The sequence below is a fragment of the Schistocerca gregaria genome, chromosome 6 (genome assembly GCF_023897955.1).
Source record: "Schistocerca gregaria isolate iqSchGreg1 chromosome 6, iqSchGreg1.2, whole genome shotgun sequence".
NCBI lineage: Eukaryota > Metazoa > Arthropoda > Insecta > Orthoptera > Acrididae > Schistocerca > Schistocerca gregaria.
The window spans coordinates 185,237,396-185,251,337 of record NC_064925.1 but is presented as its reverse complement, the minus strand read 5'-3'; the positions used below and the strand labels follow the sequence as shown (position 1 = coordinate 185,251,337).

Here is a 13,942-nt window from a genome sequence, read left to right as displayed (position 1 = left end):
TTGGTTGGTTGGTTGGTTGTTTGGGGGAAGAGACCAAACAGTGAGGTCATTGGTCTCACCGGATTAGGAAAGGAAGGGGAAGGAAGTCAGCCATGCCCTTTCAAAGGAACAATCCCAGCGTTTGCCTGGAGTGATTTAGGGAAATCACGAAAAACCTAAATCAGAATGGCCGGACGCGGGATGTGTGTAACTTGTTTTTTCCTTTTATTCTTGGTCTCTTGTCTAGTTTGTTTGGGATTGTCTGTGCTAACGCATATTTCTCATTTCAGGTGTATGAAAAACCTACAAATGTATGGACAGAAATTATTGGTGATGTACTAACAGGACCTTACAAACTCCCAAACAGGTTGACAGATGCAGGTATTGTCAGTTAGTAACAAATGAGAACAGCAGCTGATTTATCAGCCTTTTTTTTCCTAAACGTCTGAGAACACCTCACAGAGACATTTAAAGGACACTGGATTGGCCATGGAGGTCCCGTATGTTGCCCAGATCATTCCCTTGACCTTAATCGAACTGATTTGTAGTTGTGGGAACACGTGAAATCTTTGGTGTATGCAAAATGTAAAAACACTAGAAGAGCATGTCACCAATGCCTGCCAGCCCATCTGTGACCAACCTGCAGTTTTTTATAGAGTGTTTAACTCCCTAAGATGTTGGGACAGCCACATGCGTTACTATGGATGGACATCATATTGAGCACCTCCTTTAGTGATGGCTTACAAGAGCAATTTGTATGCCATACCAAGCAAATTAAATTAAAAGCTCTGCTATCACAATAAAAGAATAATATGTTCTCACTTGTTTACTGCATTCTGTATGTTGTTCATAATAGCAAGGAGCTTCCAGTAGAAGAGATGTATTTCACAGTAATGAACATGAACAAGTGTTCATATCTCTTATGGTAGGAATTTTAGAGCATATCTTTGCTGACACTTTTTTCTTCTTTCGGGCCCTTTTACCATCTCTCAAAATATGGAATTGCTTTTTTTACACCTTATATACCATCGGTAGTCAATCTAGACCCTACCACGCACTAGTGGGTGTTCCAGACTTTGTGGTGGGCAGTAGGTGGGTTTAACCCTGCACGTGGTTGACAGTTGACAGGCATGTATTTTTTCCTTTCCTTTCAATCTCTTCTGACCCAGGAGTCACATGACCCAAGTACCTTCCTGCTATTAGCAATACTACATTACTACTTTGTTTCGCTTGGACTAGAGCAGCAGTGGTGGGATGGTCCTGAATTGAGGACTGCCAGTTCAAAATGAGCAGCAGCGTTCAATAGAAATTGCATTGTTGCCTTTAGGAGACACAGTAAAAGGGAAGCCTTATTATAGTTCACTCTCAAGGGAATTCCTATTACTGCAGGGTTAAGATCATTTCAAAAACAAACAAAAAATCTGACCTGAAGTATTTGGCAGATAACTATTATTATATGCTGTAACTCACTGTAACTCTCCTCTGTAAATTTTGTAAAATGGAGTTACTTCCATATCTGAGGTACAGGTGAGGAGTTACAAAATTTTATTACTAATAGAGATTCAGAAGGATGTAGGTTGCAGTAGGTACTGGAAGATGAAGAAGCTTGCACAGGATAGAGTAATGTGGAGAGCTGCATCAAACCAGTCTCAGGTCTGAAGACCACAACAACAACAACAACAACAGAGATACAGAAGCAGGTGGTAGGTAATGAAGGTTGACTACCCTCTGCATACAGTACTACTGTGCTGGATCTTGGCTATGATAGTGCATTTGCTATGCTGTTCATAGTAATTTAGTGAACTTCGCTACGCAGACTAATGTAATATCATTTATAATTTGTTTTAATGAGATGTGTTTCTTTGTTTTTCTGTGTAAACTGCATTATGTTTCCCAGTTCTCCATTACTGTGCGATCAGCTAGCATTTACGTTAAGGAAGGACAAATGATAAAATAATGACAATCACCCCCTGACTAGCTTTTCACAGAACACTTAAAATCACATGCTGAACACTTAAATTTGTTATTTTTAGACGAATGCAAGAGTCTGTAACTGTAAAAAACAAATGAAAAATGTATCACCTTTACGGAGATTCCAGAGATCTCTATAAGTACTTCCTCAATATGTGAAGCATTATGTCTTAACACGTTTGCTGCAAAGGAGCTCTAATAACAAATATTTCTTGATGATTTCTGTGTGGTAAGGGGGCAAATAGTGTATTGTTATTGCTTACAGTATTTGGGTATATATAAAATTGCAATGGTTGTCATTAAATTCCTTATTGTGACGTGACACGTTCATTAGCTGAAAACATCCTGTGAATTCTATTAGTGTGACATAACAATTACAAAAATTAATACTTACTTTACAGTAGTACAAAAGTAGATATGGAACTGGTGTCAAAGGTAAAACATCATAAATTATTAATTTGCAATATCCAGCTAAAATCATTTTACACATATTTGATCTCGTTTTTAGTAGGCCATCACCAGACGTTTCATTAAACGAATCTGAAACACAGACAATAAAAACACATCATACATGGAACATAACAACAGAAATTGCTGAGCTGTTCAGAGATACAGTCACTGACAATTGATAATAAAACTGTTACAAACACTACATAATGTACAATCAACAGCTTTTAAATGCCACAGCAAAGTGACTTGTGAAATATTATGACAGTCATTTAAAGAAATAAGTCATCCATATTCATTATGCCAAATGATTTTTAAAAAATTATGTTGTAGTTGTTCCGCAATGATGACTGTAAAATTTTTCAGAACTTCTCAGTGTGCTTATAAAGTAATTATGGTTATTTTAATTTTAGTAATTATGTTTACTGCACTTTTAACTTGTTCTTGTATAACAAGGTATAACTATAAGTGGTGTTTCAGTACTGCATATAAACTAATTTCAAATTTTATTTTCATCTATTTAACTTTTTGTATAAATAGGCACTTATCATTCTTTCTCGAGTATACGTGTATTCTGTATAACAAATCAGAGATTTCTACACTGTACATTTTGAGTCAAACCTCAAATAAATTACATTGGCATTTGCAATAACATAAGGGATTACAGAATAACAGATCTCTATTCTGATTGGATTTAGAATTTCAAAGCAGATGGAACTCAACATGCAGTTAAACTGTCAGGCGTATATGCAACTTCTGTCTTGCCTCAAGGGGTTGTTATATCACAGTTACTATTAACAAGAAACATAAAAAAAATCGCAGAATAATGTTGGTAGATGTATGAAGCTGTTTGTGTAAGGTGTTCTGTGTTGTCAACACACAAAAGTAGCCATACACACTGTATGGTGGCTTGTGGAGTACAGATGTAACGTACTTCAATAAAGTTAGTCTATTGGCTGACACTTGAGCAATGTTTCTTCTGCGCAAACAGCAAAAATTGCTGCCTCTAAGGAGCAGTTCTTTCCAACTTATGAATTCTTTAAGTAGAATTATCAGGGACAAAGTGTGGTATATTGTTAATGTGAAAATGTGCAGTATACAGTTGATACGGTATGGCACAAGTACAGATGTTATCTTGGCACTGCAGGTGGTACTGAAATTGCTGGCCCATGCTTCCAGCTATCATTACTATGGTCAGTGTGGACCTGTTCCTTACAGAGTTAAGAAGCTGCACTGATATTGCCCTTTTGTTCCAGTGTTGTGAATGCGGGAATGAAATGGCTTCAAAGTGAACGGAAGAGGCTGTTACAATGGAGAGACAATAGGAAGCAGAAAACAGAATAGACGAAGCAGAATTGCTGAAGAACATAGCTCCTGAACATGGTATAGAAATATAAACTATGTCACACTGGAAGATGATATTGATGTAGATGCATGGTTACCAAATAACAGCGATGCTGTTTGTGGCACGATGATCAGTGATGAAATTTGTATTGCCACCTGTTGTTCTATAGAGAATGGCTGTGATGGTGAAGTGGACAACAAAAGCAGCTTTTCAAGGTAAGAAATAATGCCTCGAGTGGAGGGAACAATGCAGCTGAAAAAAACTAAAGGTTTACCTAGAGTGTTAGCTGCAAACAACTCAAGCTGAACTGATGTTAGTGAACGCCTACGCAACTGTGGTGCTCTCAAATGCCACATAACTTTGAAACAAAAGAAACTTAGACACAATTTCAGTAAATAAACACAAGCTAGATACAGCAACTACATAGTGTAAGTGCCAAAAGAGTGTTTCTCATTAGTACCAAAATGAAAGGTTTGTAATGCTGTAGAGTATATTAGAGTTTTTGCATTAATTCAAATATTTCCAGATTTTCTGGACTTTCAGTAATATGGGTTACATCCAGTTCTACCTAGTCTGGATAACAAAGGTTGTTGTGCACTTCTGTAATGTAGAGGCTTGGTTGTATGGCCCCTATGGTGGCAGGTGAAGCTCGCTGTGATATGCTAGGACTCAGGGAAGTTCACTTCCCTGGGTGAAGCTGCAGTGGTGTGGTAGCAGGTGTTAAGACAGTGGCCCATCATGAAAACATTGAATAAGTCTTTTATTCCTTAGCGTTTATGGTAGTGTCTTCAGCATTGGGGAGGTAGTAAACAGCCTCCATGATAGGCAACCATGGTTGGAGAATCATGCGGGCGTCAGCAAAAGGCCATCAGAAGCACAGCATATGGTGTTTTTTCTTGGGCACTGGCCGCTTAGAGCAAGGTGCTGCTCTCAGCACGGCAGTGGCAGAAGTTGACTCAGTGATGGCGCCATGTCACTCACAGTAGACAGACAGCAAATGGTCTGATCTGGTCCCTTTGCTCCATGCAGTGTGTACAGGAAGAGGCAGGGTCAAACCATGGCCTCCGGCATGGCTTATGACAGAGGTGTGTTCCTACACTGGGAGGTGGACAGCAACAGTATACACCAGTTCAGGGTGATGAAAAGTAAGTGCTCCTACACAAGGCAATTATGGCTGGACAGCTAGATGACCCACAACAGTGCAAAGGTGCCGAGTCCACAGCACTCAGACTCAGCTCAGGAAGTGGCCTGCAGTTAATGGCGACAAAGTCTGACAGAGGCAGCTTGCTGTTCGTTTAGGACTGAGAGTGAATGTGCACCTATTCTTGCAACTAGTGGCTGATGTTGACTGTATAATTGAGCATCTAAATTAGGCAGCACCCCTGGCCTCTCAGTCATAACAGGCTGGGGATGCTGGGCATAATCATTGGGAAATCATGACATCATTTTCCCTGCATTTTCTGTCTTTTTATGTACTGGATATTTGTTCATTTGGCATGGCACCTGGTTATTGAGCTGAATTGTGATATACTCCTTATGACATCATTCTACTGAATACACACATGAACCATGGTCTTTGCCACGCAAAACATTATACAGCACTCTTCTCCCCATCGGCAAATCTGGTCAACTGGATTGCGACTTGTTTAGATTTCTCAACAAATCTTAACAGCATGTTCCATAGTTTAACAAATATGTACAATATTCTCCAATTCTCTTTCTACTCTTATTCAGCATGAACCACATTGTTCATTGGCTGCTTAGTAAGTTGAGTACTCGTTTCTAATGTTGACCCACTGTGCTGGCAACTGATGCACTTGAAACTCGAGTGGTCCAGTGGTCTTCCACACCTACAGTAGATACAGGTTATCCAATGTAGAATCAAAACCAAAATGGTGCTGCTATACATGCTGGAGCATGTGTTCCACAGTACCTTGTACATTCTGCATAACTGTCTTAAGTTCATCCCGTGAACAGAATCAGGTTTCAATGTGTATTTTAGGTAAGCTAAGACAAAATGCTGTTCCTGCTATGTCACAGGTTGTACTATTAATAACTACCCCACTACCTCATAGTTAAAGCCTCATCATCCCTTTAATTGATTCTTTTCATTCTAGTTTATGATAACTAACTTGGGTTTGAATATGAAATAGATCCAATCCTTTCAAAGTAAGAGCACTAGGATATCTCTTTGGCATCCTCTGCATCTGCTTTCCCCAAAATCAACTGTGCCTTGCAAGTCTTTGTGTCGGTGTGGACTATCTAAGACAGGCAGACTGCTGACCAGCTCTTTCTGTTACTCCTATGTTACGATAGGCCCAACTTCAAAATTAATTACAATAAAACAACATTCATTTCACATATACTGACAAAGTAGCATTAGCAATATTCTCCACAAAAATACAATGACAAAATCTAGTTGCTGACATTGATTCTCATCAATCCGCAAAATCACCTGCAAAAAATACATGTACCATAAATTCTACAAATCTCTTAATAAAAAAATCACTTAAGGCGCACATGATCAAGCCTGGTGGTAATGCCACCTGGGTAAAAGGAATCCATATCAATCTCCCTTCTCTCTTAAAAAGACTCATACAGTTACACTAACATAATCTCATATTACTTACACAACACATTCCATACCATGCCTATTGCTACAAAATATTTCGAAGTGAAAACATACATCTCCCTATATTAACAAAAACAGAACAATTAGAATACTATACAAACACAATAAAACCTACTACAATACTCACGATGGATTCTTTAACTCTTATATAATTAATCACATACAACGAATATCCTCAAGTCACACGTCAGCCCAATTACTTATTTGTGTGACCTCAGTGCATGTGCAATCTTAGATGCAGCCTGCATGCGAGTTTCTGTATCCTTTCTCCCACTTTCTTCCAACTAATGTAGATGGTACTTGTGGAAAGGCATCTGGGGCACCCTTAAAATATCGAATGTGTCCTGCAAGGACAATGGTTGCAACTTAAAAGACTACTGGAGACCATTTCCACAATTTAGTATAACCCTGATATTCTGCGCTACACTCTGACAGTCTACCACTATAGTGTCCCATGGTGTATAACAGTCTAAATGTAGTGGTTACCCACTGACATCTGGCTCAATGGACCCAAGATGTACATCTTAATCATTTAGAATAACCAGTCTCCAGGTCTATTATGGAAAACTATCACGCTAACCCAAGTTGTCTAGCATCCATAATATTTGGTGTTGGGTATGGATCCTTAACCAATCTAAAGTTTAAGTAACGGTCATCACAACAGAAAACTAGTTCAGTGGAAGGGAGAACTAACATTTGCTTCAGTCAATAATACTTTCAGTGTAAAACTGGCTGATAAAACAACAACAAACTTAATCTTTTGATCAATGCCTCCTAAGTATCTTGGGGGTGTGTAAAACTGGCATATGAGAAGATATGTCAAGGGGTATCAGAAGATTCTGAACATAGCAATGTTGAATGCAACTGCTATCTACCATACACTGAACCTAGCATCTAAGAGTCCATGAGTTCTGATTCAGTTTGATCTTGTTGACTATACCAGCAAGGCAGGATCAAGGACAGCATAAAAACCACTAAGGTTCTATGGTAGAAGTTTGTGACATTTTCCAGTGAATAACAAAGCCTAAGAAGAAAACAGCACACTCTAGAATATGCAAGATTTGTTATGCTCATAGACAAGGCAGACAATTATGTTTTAAATGTAGCAAACATAAAGATGCCTTTCCTGTGGAAAAATGCTTCACAATGTACCACACACAAATGAATTATACCTCAACATGGTAAACACAGACACTAGAAATAAAGTTTTGGCATACGCATTAACCCTTTGAGCTTGTTTTCACCATTCTGATTGAAACTGGAAATTCAGAAGTACATGGTATTAACCCATGTTTTGAAGCAAGTGCTGAAATTTGCAAATCTTAGTATCTGACGAAACTTTCATTTTTTGCTTCAGTTCACTAGGTACGTCATCCACAATCAACACAGCATAGTTACTGCCAATCATTGCAATTTTGCTGTATAAGTAGATCTGGCTTAAATTTACCAGAAACTGCAATTTGATTACTTCTGTACTTGACAGCAAGTCTTGTACTTTCTGACAGTCTTGTGAATGCTATTTTGAGATTTTCTGACGTAGAGAATGGATAAGACTTAACGATTTTTCTTCTTTAGGGCCAGCAGCATAAAATATGTCTGATAACGACATGATTATTACAGCAGATACACCAAATAGCTGCTTATTATAAGTAAACTTTATTTACAAGAGATTGTTTTGCATTACCGCCATTTTCAAGTGCGCCTAGACTGATGTGACGTCCATATTCTGCTGTTAGTGGATAGTCTTAGAACTGTCACTGTTTTAATAAGATGGTAAATGATGTCAATATGGTGAAAATAAAATGTTAGTTATGATGTGACAGTAGTTTGACAGTTCCACTCATACAAAGCATCATTTACCAAATTATTAAAACGGTGACAGTTATAAGACAGTCCACTAACGACATAATATGGACGCCACTTCAATCTAGACCTACTTGAAAGTGGCAAAAATGCCGAAACAGTCTGTTGTAAATAAAGATTACTTATTATAAGCAGCTATTTGGTGCATCTACTCTAATAAGATCTTGATAAACATGAATTGACTCATCTGTAGTTTTCATTTGTTCATCACCATCAGCATTTGAAGCTTTTGAAAAAGCCTCATTGTAGCAAATTGGGCAACATTTTTGACATTTTGTAACTTTGCTGCTCCTGTACTCGCGTTTTTGCAAGAACGCAAACAGTATGTTGAACATTACCAACTGTTTTGGATGCATCTTAAGCCTCGTAGATTTCCTTTAATCCATGAACTCCCGATGATTATTTGGTGTTTTAAGCAATTATTAAATAATTGTACACAACCCTGTCATGTGAACTTTTCATGTTATTCACATTTATTGATGCTAAACACAGCCACAATAATCAGTTTTACTTGTAACGAATTAGATAAATTTAACAATGCATCAGTGAGTTACGTAGATGATGAATGGTGTAAGAATAATTCAGAACACTAATACCTAGTAATTGCTCAACCATGATTGACTTTGACATTGTGCACGACACCTGTATAAAGATGCACACAGTGCAGGAAGTAAAAAATGGTAAAATACTGAGTACTTATATCTTTAATAACAATGTAAAAGCCGAGAAAAAAGGTAATACATACACACTTTAGGCACGTAATTTGAAAGGTACTTATTTTAAAATTCGAACGTATTAGAATACAATAAATTTGAACAGGAATAACTTTTTAAATAAAATGTTGTTGGAAAAGTACGATGTTTGTCAGAAAGTGGAGAATAAGGGCTTTCAAATCAGTGCAAAACAAATAATTATTAGCAGGGTCGAATCCTGAAGAGCAGATGGTTTTAGTGAATCAAAAATTAAGAACATTTCATCAAAGGAAATGTATTCTCAGAAACTATGTATACTGCTACCATTAGGGTTGGAAAACTATACACTGCAAACAAAGTTTAGCAAGATAATCATGAATAAAAATTTAACAATTTCAACTATTCAAATATATATATATATATATATATATATATATATATATATATATATATATATTAAAAACAAAGATTCCAAGACTTACCAAGCGGGAAAGCGCCGGCAGACAGGCACATGAACAAAACACACACACAGAATTACGAGCTTTCGCAACTGGCAGTTGCTTCGTCAGGAAAGAGGGAAGGAGAGGGAAAAATGAAAGGATGTGGGTTTTAAGGGAGAGGGTAAGGAGTCATTCCAATCCCGGGAGCGGAAAGACTTCCCTTAGGGGAAAAAAAGGACAGGTGTACACTCGCACACACACACACACACACATATCCATCCGCACATACATGTGCGGATGGATATGTGTGTGTGTGTGCGAGTGTACACCTGTCCTTTTTTTCCCCTAAGGGAAGTCTTTCCGCTCCCGGGATTGGAATGACTCCTTACCCTCGCCCTTAAAACCCACATCCTTTCATTTTTCCCTCTCCTTCCCTCTTTCCTGACGAAGCAACTGCCAGTTGCGAAAGCTCGTAATTCTGTGTGTGTGTTTTGTTCATGTGCCTGTCTGCCGGCGCTTTCCCGCTTGGTAAGTCTTGGAATCTTTGTTTTTAATATATTTTTCCCATGTGGAAGTTTCTTTCTGTTTTATATATATATATATATATATATATATATATATATATATATATATATATATATATATATATATATAATGATGTAATAAAATAGAAAGAAACTTCCACATGGGAAAAATATATTAAAAACAAAGATTCCAAGGCTTACCAAGCGGGAAAGCGCCAGCAGACAGGCACAATGAACAAAACACACAAACACATACACAGAATTACTAGCTTTCACAACCGACGGTTGCTTCTTCAGGAAGGAGAGGGAAAGACGAAAGGATGTGGGTTTTAAGGGAGAGGGTAAGGAGTCATTCCAATCCCGGGAGTGGAAAGACTTCCCTTAGGGGGGAAAAAAAAGGACAGGTGTACAATTGCACACACACACACACACGCACACATATCCATCCGCACATACACAGACACCTCTATCCATACAAAATTCAATCGCGGCAACCCCTCAGCGCCGCTACCATTGCTGCACGAGAGACATTCGCTAACGATATAGTGCACAGGATTGATGACGGCGATATGCATGTGGGCAGCATTTGGTTTACTGACGAAGCTTATTTTTACCTGGACGGCTTTGTCAATAAACAGAAGTGGTGCATATGGGGAACCAAAAAGCCCCATGTTGCAGTTCCATCGTCCCTGCATCCTCAAAAAGTACTGGTCTGAGTCGCCATTTCTTCCAAAGGAATCATTGGCCCATTTTTCAGATCCGAAACGATTACTGCATCACGCTATCTGGACATTCTTCGTGAATTTGTGGCGGTACAAACTGCCTTAGACGACACTGCGAACACCTCGTGGTTTCTGTGGGGACACTTGAAAGACCAGGTGTACCGCCAGAATCCAGAAACAATTGAACAGCTGAAGCAGTACATCTCATCTGCATGTGAAGCCATTCCGCCAGACACGTTGTCAAAGGTTTCGGGTAATTTCATTCAGAGACTATGCCATATTATTGCTACGCATGGTGGATATGTGGAAAATATCGTACTATAGAGTTTCCCAGACCGCAGCGCCATCTGTTGTTGACAATTGTAACTACTGTAATTTCGAAAGTTTGTCTGCCTGAAAATGTACTGTTGTCCCAAGCATATTGCAACAAACGGTGTATTTCTTTCGCTGCTCGTTTAGTTTGTAATGCCGTTTCAAATATACCAGTCATTTTTGAAACACCATATATATATATATATATATATATATATATATATATATATATATATATATATATATATATATATATAAAAACAAAGATTCCAAGACTTACCAAGTGGGAAAGCGCCGATAGACAGGCACAATAAAATAACACACAAACACACACATAAAATTTCTAGCTTTCGCAACCAACGGTTGCTTCTTCAGGAAAGAGGGAAGGAGAGGGAAAGACGAACGGATGTGGGTTTTAAGGGCAGAGGGTAAGGAGTCATTTCAATCCCGGGAGCGGAAAGACTTACCTTAGGGGGAAAAAAGGATAGGTATATACTCGAGCGCGCGCGCGCGCACACTCACACACACACACACACACACACACACACACACACACACATCCATCCATACATATACAGACACAAGCAGACATGGCTCAGAAATATGTCTGCTTGTGTCTGTGTATGTGCGGATGGATATGTGTGTGTGTGCGAGTGTACACCTTTCCTTTTTTCCCCATAAGGTAAGTCTTTTCGCTCCCGGGATTGGAATGATTCCTTACCCTCTCCCTTAAAACCCACATCCTTTCGTCTTTCCCTCTCCTTCCCTCATTCCTGAAGAAGCAACCGTCGGTTGCGAAAGCTAGAAATTCTGTGTGTGCGTTTTATTTATTTTTTATTTATTTATTGTGCCTGTCTACCGGCGCTTTCCCGCTTGGTAAGTCTTGGAATCTTTGTTTTTAATATATAATTGTGGGAAGTGGAGCTATTCCACATTGCTACATTTCAGATGGTAGCAAGGCTTCAGGATTCAGGACAGAAGCATATTGTTGAATATTTAAGATCATAACCAGAGAGTAGTTTCAGCCGGTTTTTGTTGACGAGTATGGAGTTTGTTTAGTGACTTGAGTCCTTTGCTACAATTGCTAAAAGTGGGATACCGGTTTATCTCAATTATCTAAAAAATCAATTATTTAATGTGGTAATTAATATCAAACATTTGAAACCACCTGCACTACACAAATTTATTCAAATTAAGACACCCTTGTGCTACAACAAAACCTTGCCTACCATAAATATCTTGCAGTTTTCAAGTAATACACATAAAATATCACCCACAAACCACAAGCAGTCACCCTGATGATATCTGTCTTTAATATAATTGAAATATTGGTAGGTTTATTAGGTGTGACATCCTCACATACCCAGAAGAATATTATTGGGAAAAGCATTTTTATTTCAGGTTTGCAACTAATTTGGCAACAAATTGCTCAGTGTTTCTTTGGACTTGAAAGTGATTAATTACTCAATTATAATTCAAAAAGAAGAACAGGCTAACACTCATCTAATTACAAATGTACTTTCAAGTACTTGGCGCATCCGCACTTTGTCATTTCCACACAAACATAAACAAAACCTTTTTTGGCATAAAATCACCTCTTTCTAATGAAACAAAAATAAAGAATGTAGGAAATGACAATATTTGGCAATATGACATTAGAGTAAGGACACACTTGATAAAAAATTCTGATAGCATGTCTAAATTTTAATTATGACTAGAATACCCATAAATGACTGCTGTAATTCAGTAGAATCAATAACAAGTAACTTCTCTGCAGCAATTGTAATGTGGTCTCAGTGTAGTGTACTTTGCTCATTCAGAAATCATTTAAGCACAAAGGGGGAAAAAAGAGAAGAAGAAAGGCTGAAAATTTGTTGTGATTGACTTTTCCCCAGGTTTGATCTCATTTATCACGAAAACAATGAATAACTTTGTCTTGAAATTTTAAGACTGAGAAGAGCACAAAATCTTGTGCATCTAATACAAGAGTGGCACTTACATCACTATTAGTTGCAACATTAAATAGTCTCTCATTTGGTCAAAATTGCAACAGAACTCTCACGAAATTTTGAAAGACTTCTAAAACCTTAAATTTTTTCGTATCTGGAGCTTAAATTTTGTACAATTAAATTCTATTCAATGGGGTACATTTGTACAAAATTACATTAACACTGGAGATTGTTAGATGGAGACGATTCCTGAAATTGGTCCACTTCAAATAATCCAACCAGCAATAGAGACAATATTAAGAATTGAGGGTAGCAATTACATCTCATACGAGAGATTTTCTAGCTGTCTGCTGCTGTTGCCATAACAAGTCAACAGACATTTATATTCACTTCATACTGTCTCACAGAGATTTAATTTCTCATAATACAAATAAAAGAAAAGGGAAGTATTTGACGCTTCTTTCTAAAATTTCTGATTTTACTCAGTATTATAACAAGTTCTAAAAAGTACTTATGCTACCATTCTAAATGCACTACAAACTGAGTTTTTAATGACTTCAGCATCATAAGCATGAGTAGTAAATGACCATTTGTATTTTCATAACTTGTAGTCTGCCTATTATAGGCCAACGTACATCATTATGACATCAAGGACAAGTCAGACATGTTTGCTTAAGCTACCAGAGATAGTGCGTATACATGTAATGGCAGAATAATTGTAGTGCTACTGATCCAACTTGAATATAATCGAGACAACATCTTTCACTGCAGCCTTTCAACATAAAATGCCAACTTCCATACATCACTAACAGCACAGTCCAGATAAAAGTTAAAAATAAAGCAAGAGAACATGTATGCATACCCTCGTCTGCCAACAATCTCTCCTGAATAAGACGGTTGATGTCAGACTGGAGTTGACTGTCAGGTGCACAAGTAAGTACAGCAAATCCATGAGCCCTTGTAGCTTTTTCCCCAAATGCATGTAGGAAATCACACAGAATTAAAAAAATCTGCAAGGAAGAAAGATGAAAAATGCAACAAACAAAATAAAATTGTGTCGACAAAC

At 37.8% G+C, this 13,942-nt stretch overlaps 1 protein-coding gene across 1 annotated transcript in view; it reads right to left on the bottom strand.

Annotated features, from left to right (window-relative positions):
- Positions 1–13,942, bottom strand: part of LOC126278621 (cohesin subunit SA-2-like) — a 379,668-nt gene that overhangs the window by 129,451 nt on the left and 236,275 nt on the right. The window contains exons 13-14 of the mRNA XM_049978860.1: positions 13,739–13,886; positions 2,345–2,490 (exon numbers count right to left, since the gene is read on the bottom strand). Coding sequence (XP_049834817.1) covers positions 2,345–2,490; positions 13,739–13,886 — 294 coding nt within the window. The remainder of the gene's footprint in view (positions 1–2,344; positions 2,491–13,738; positions 13,887–13,942) is intronic.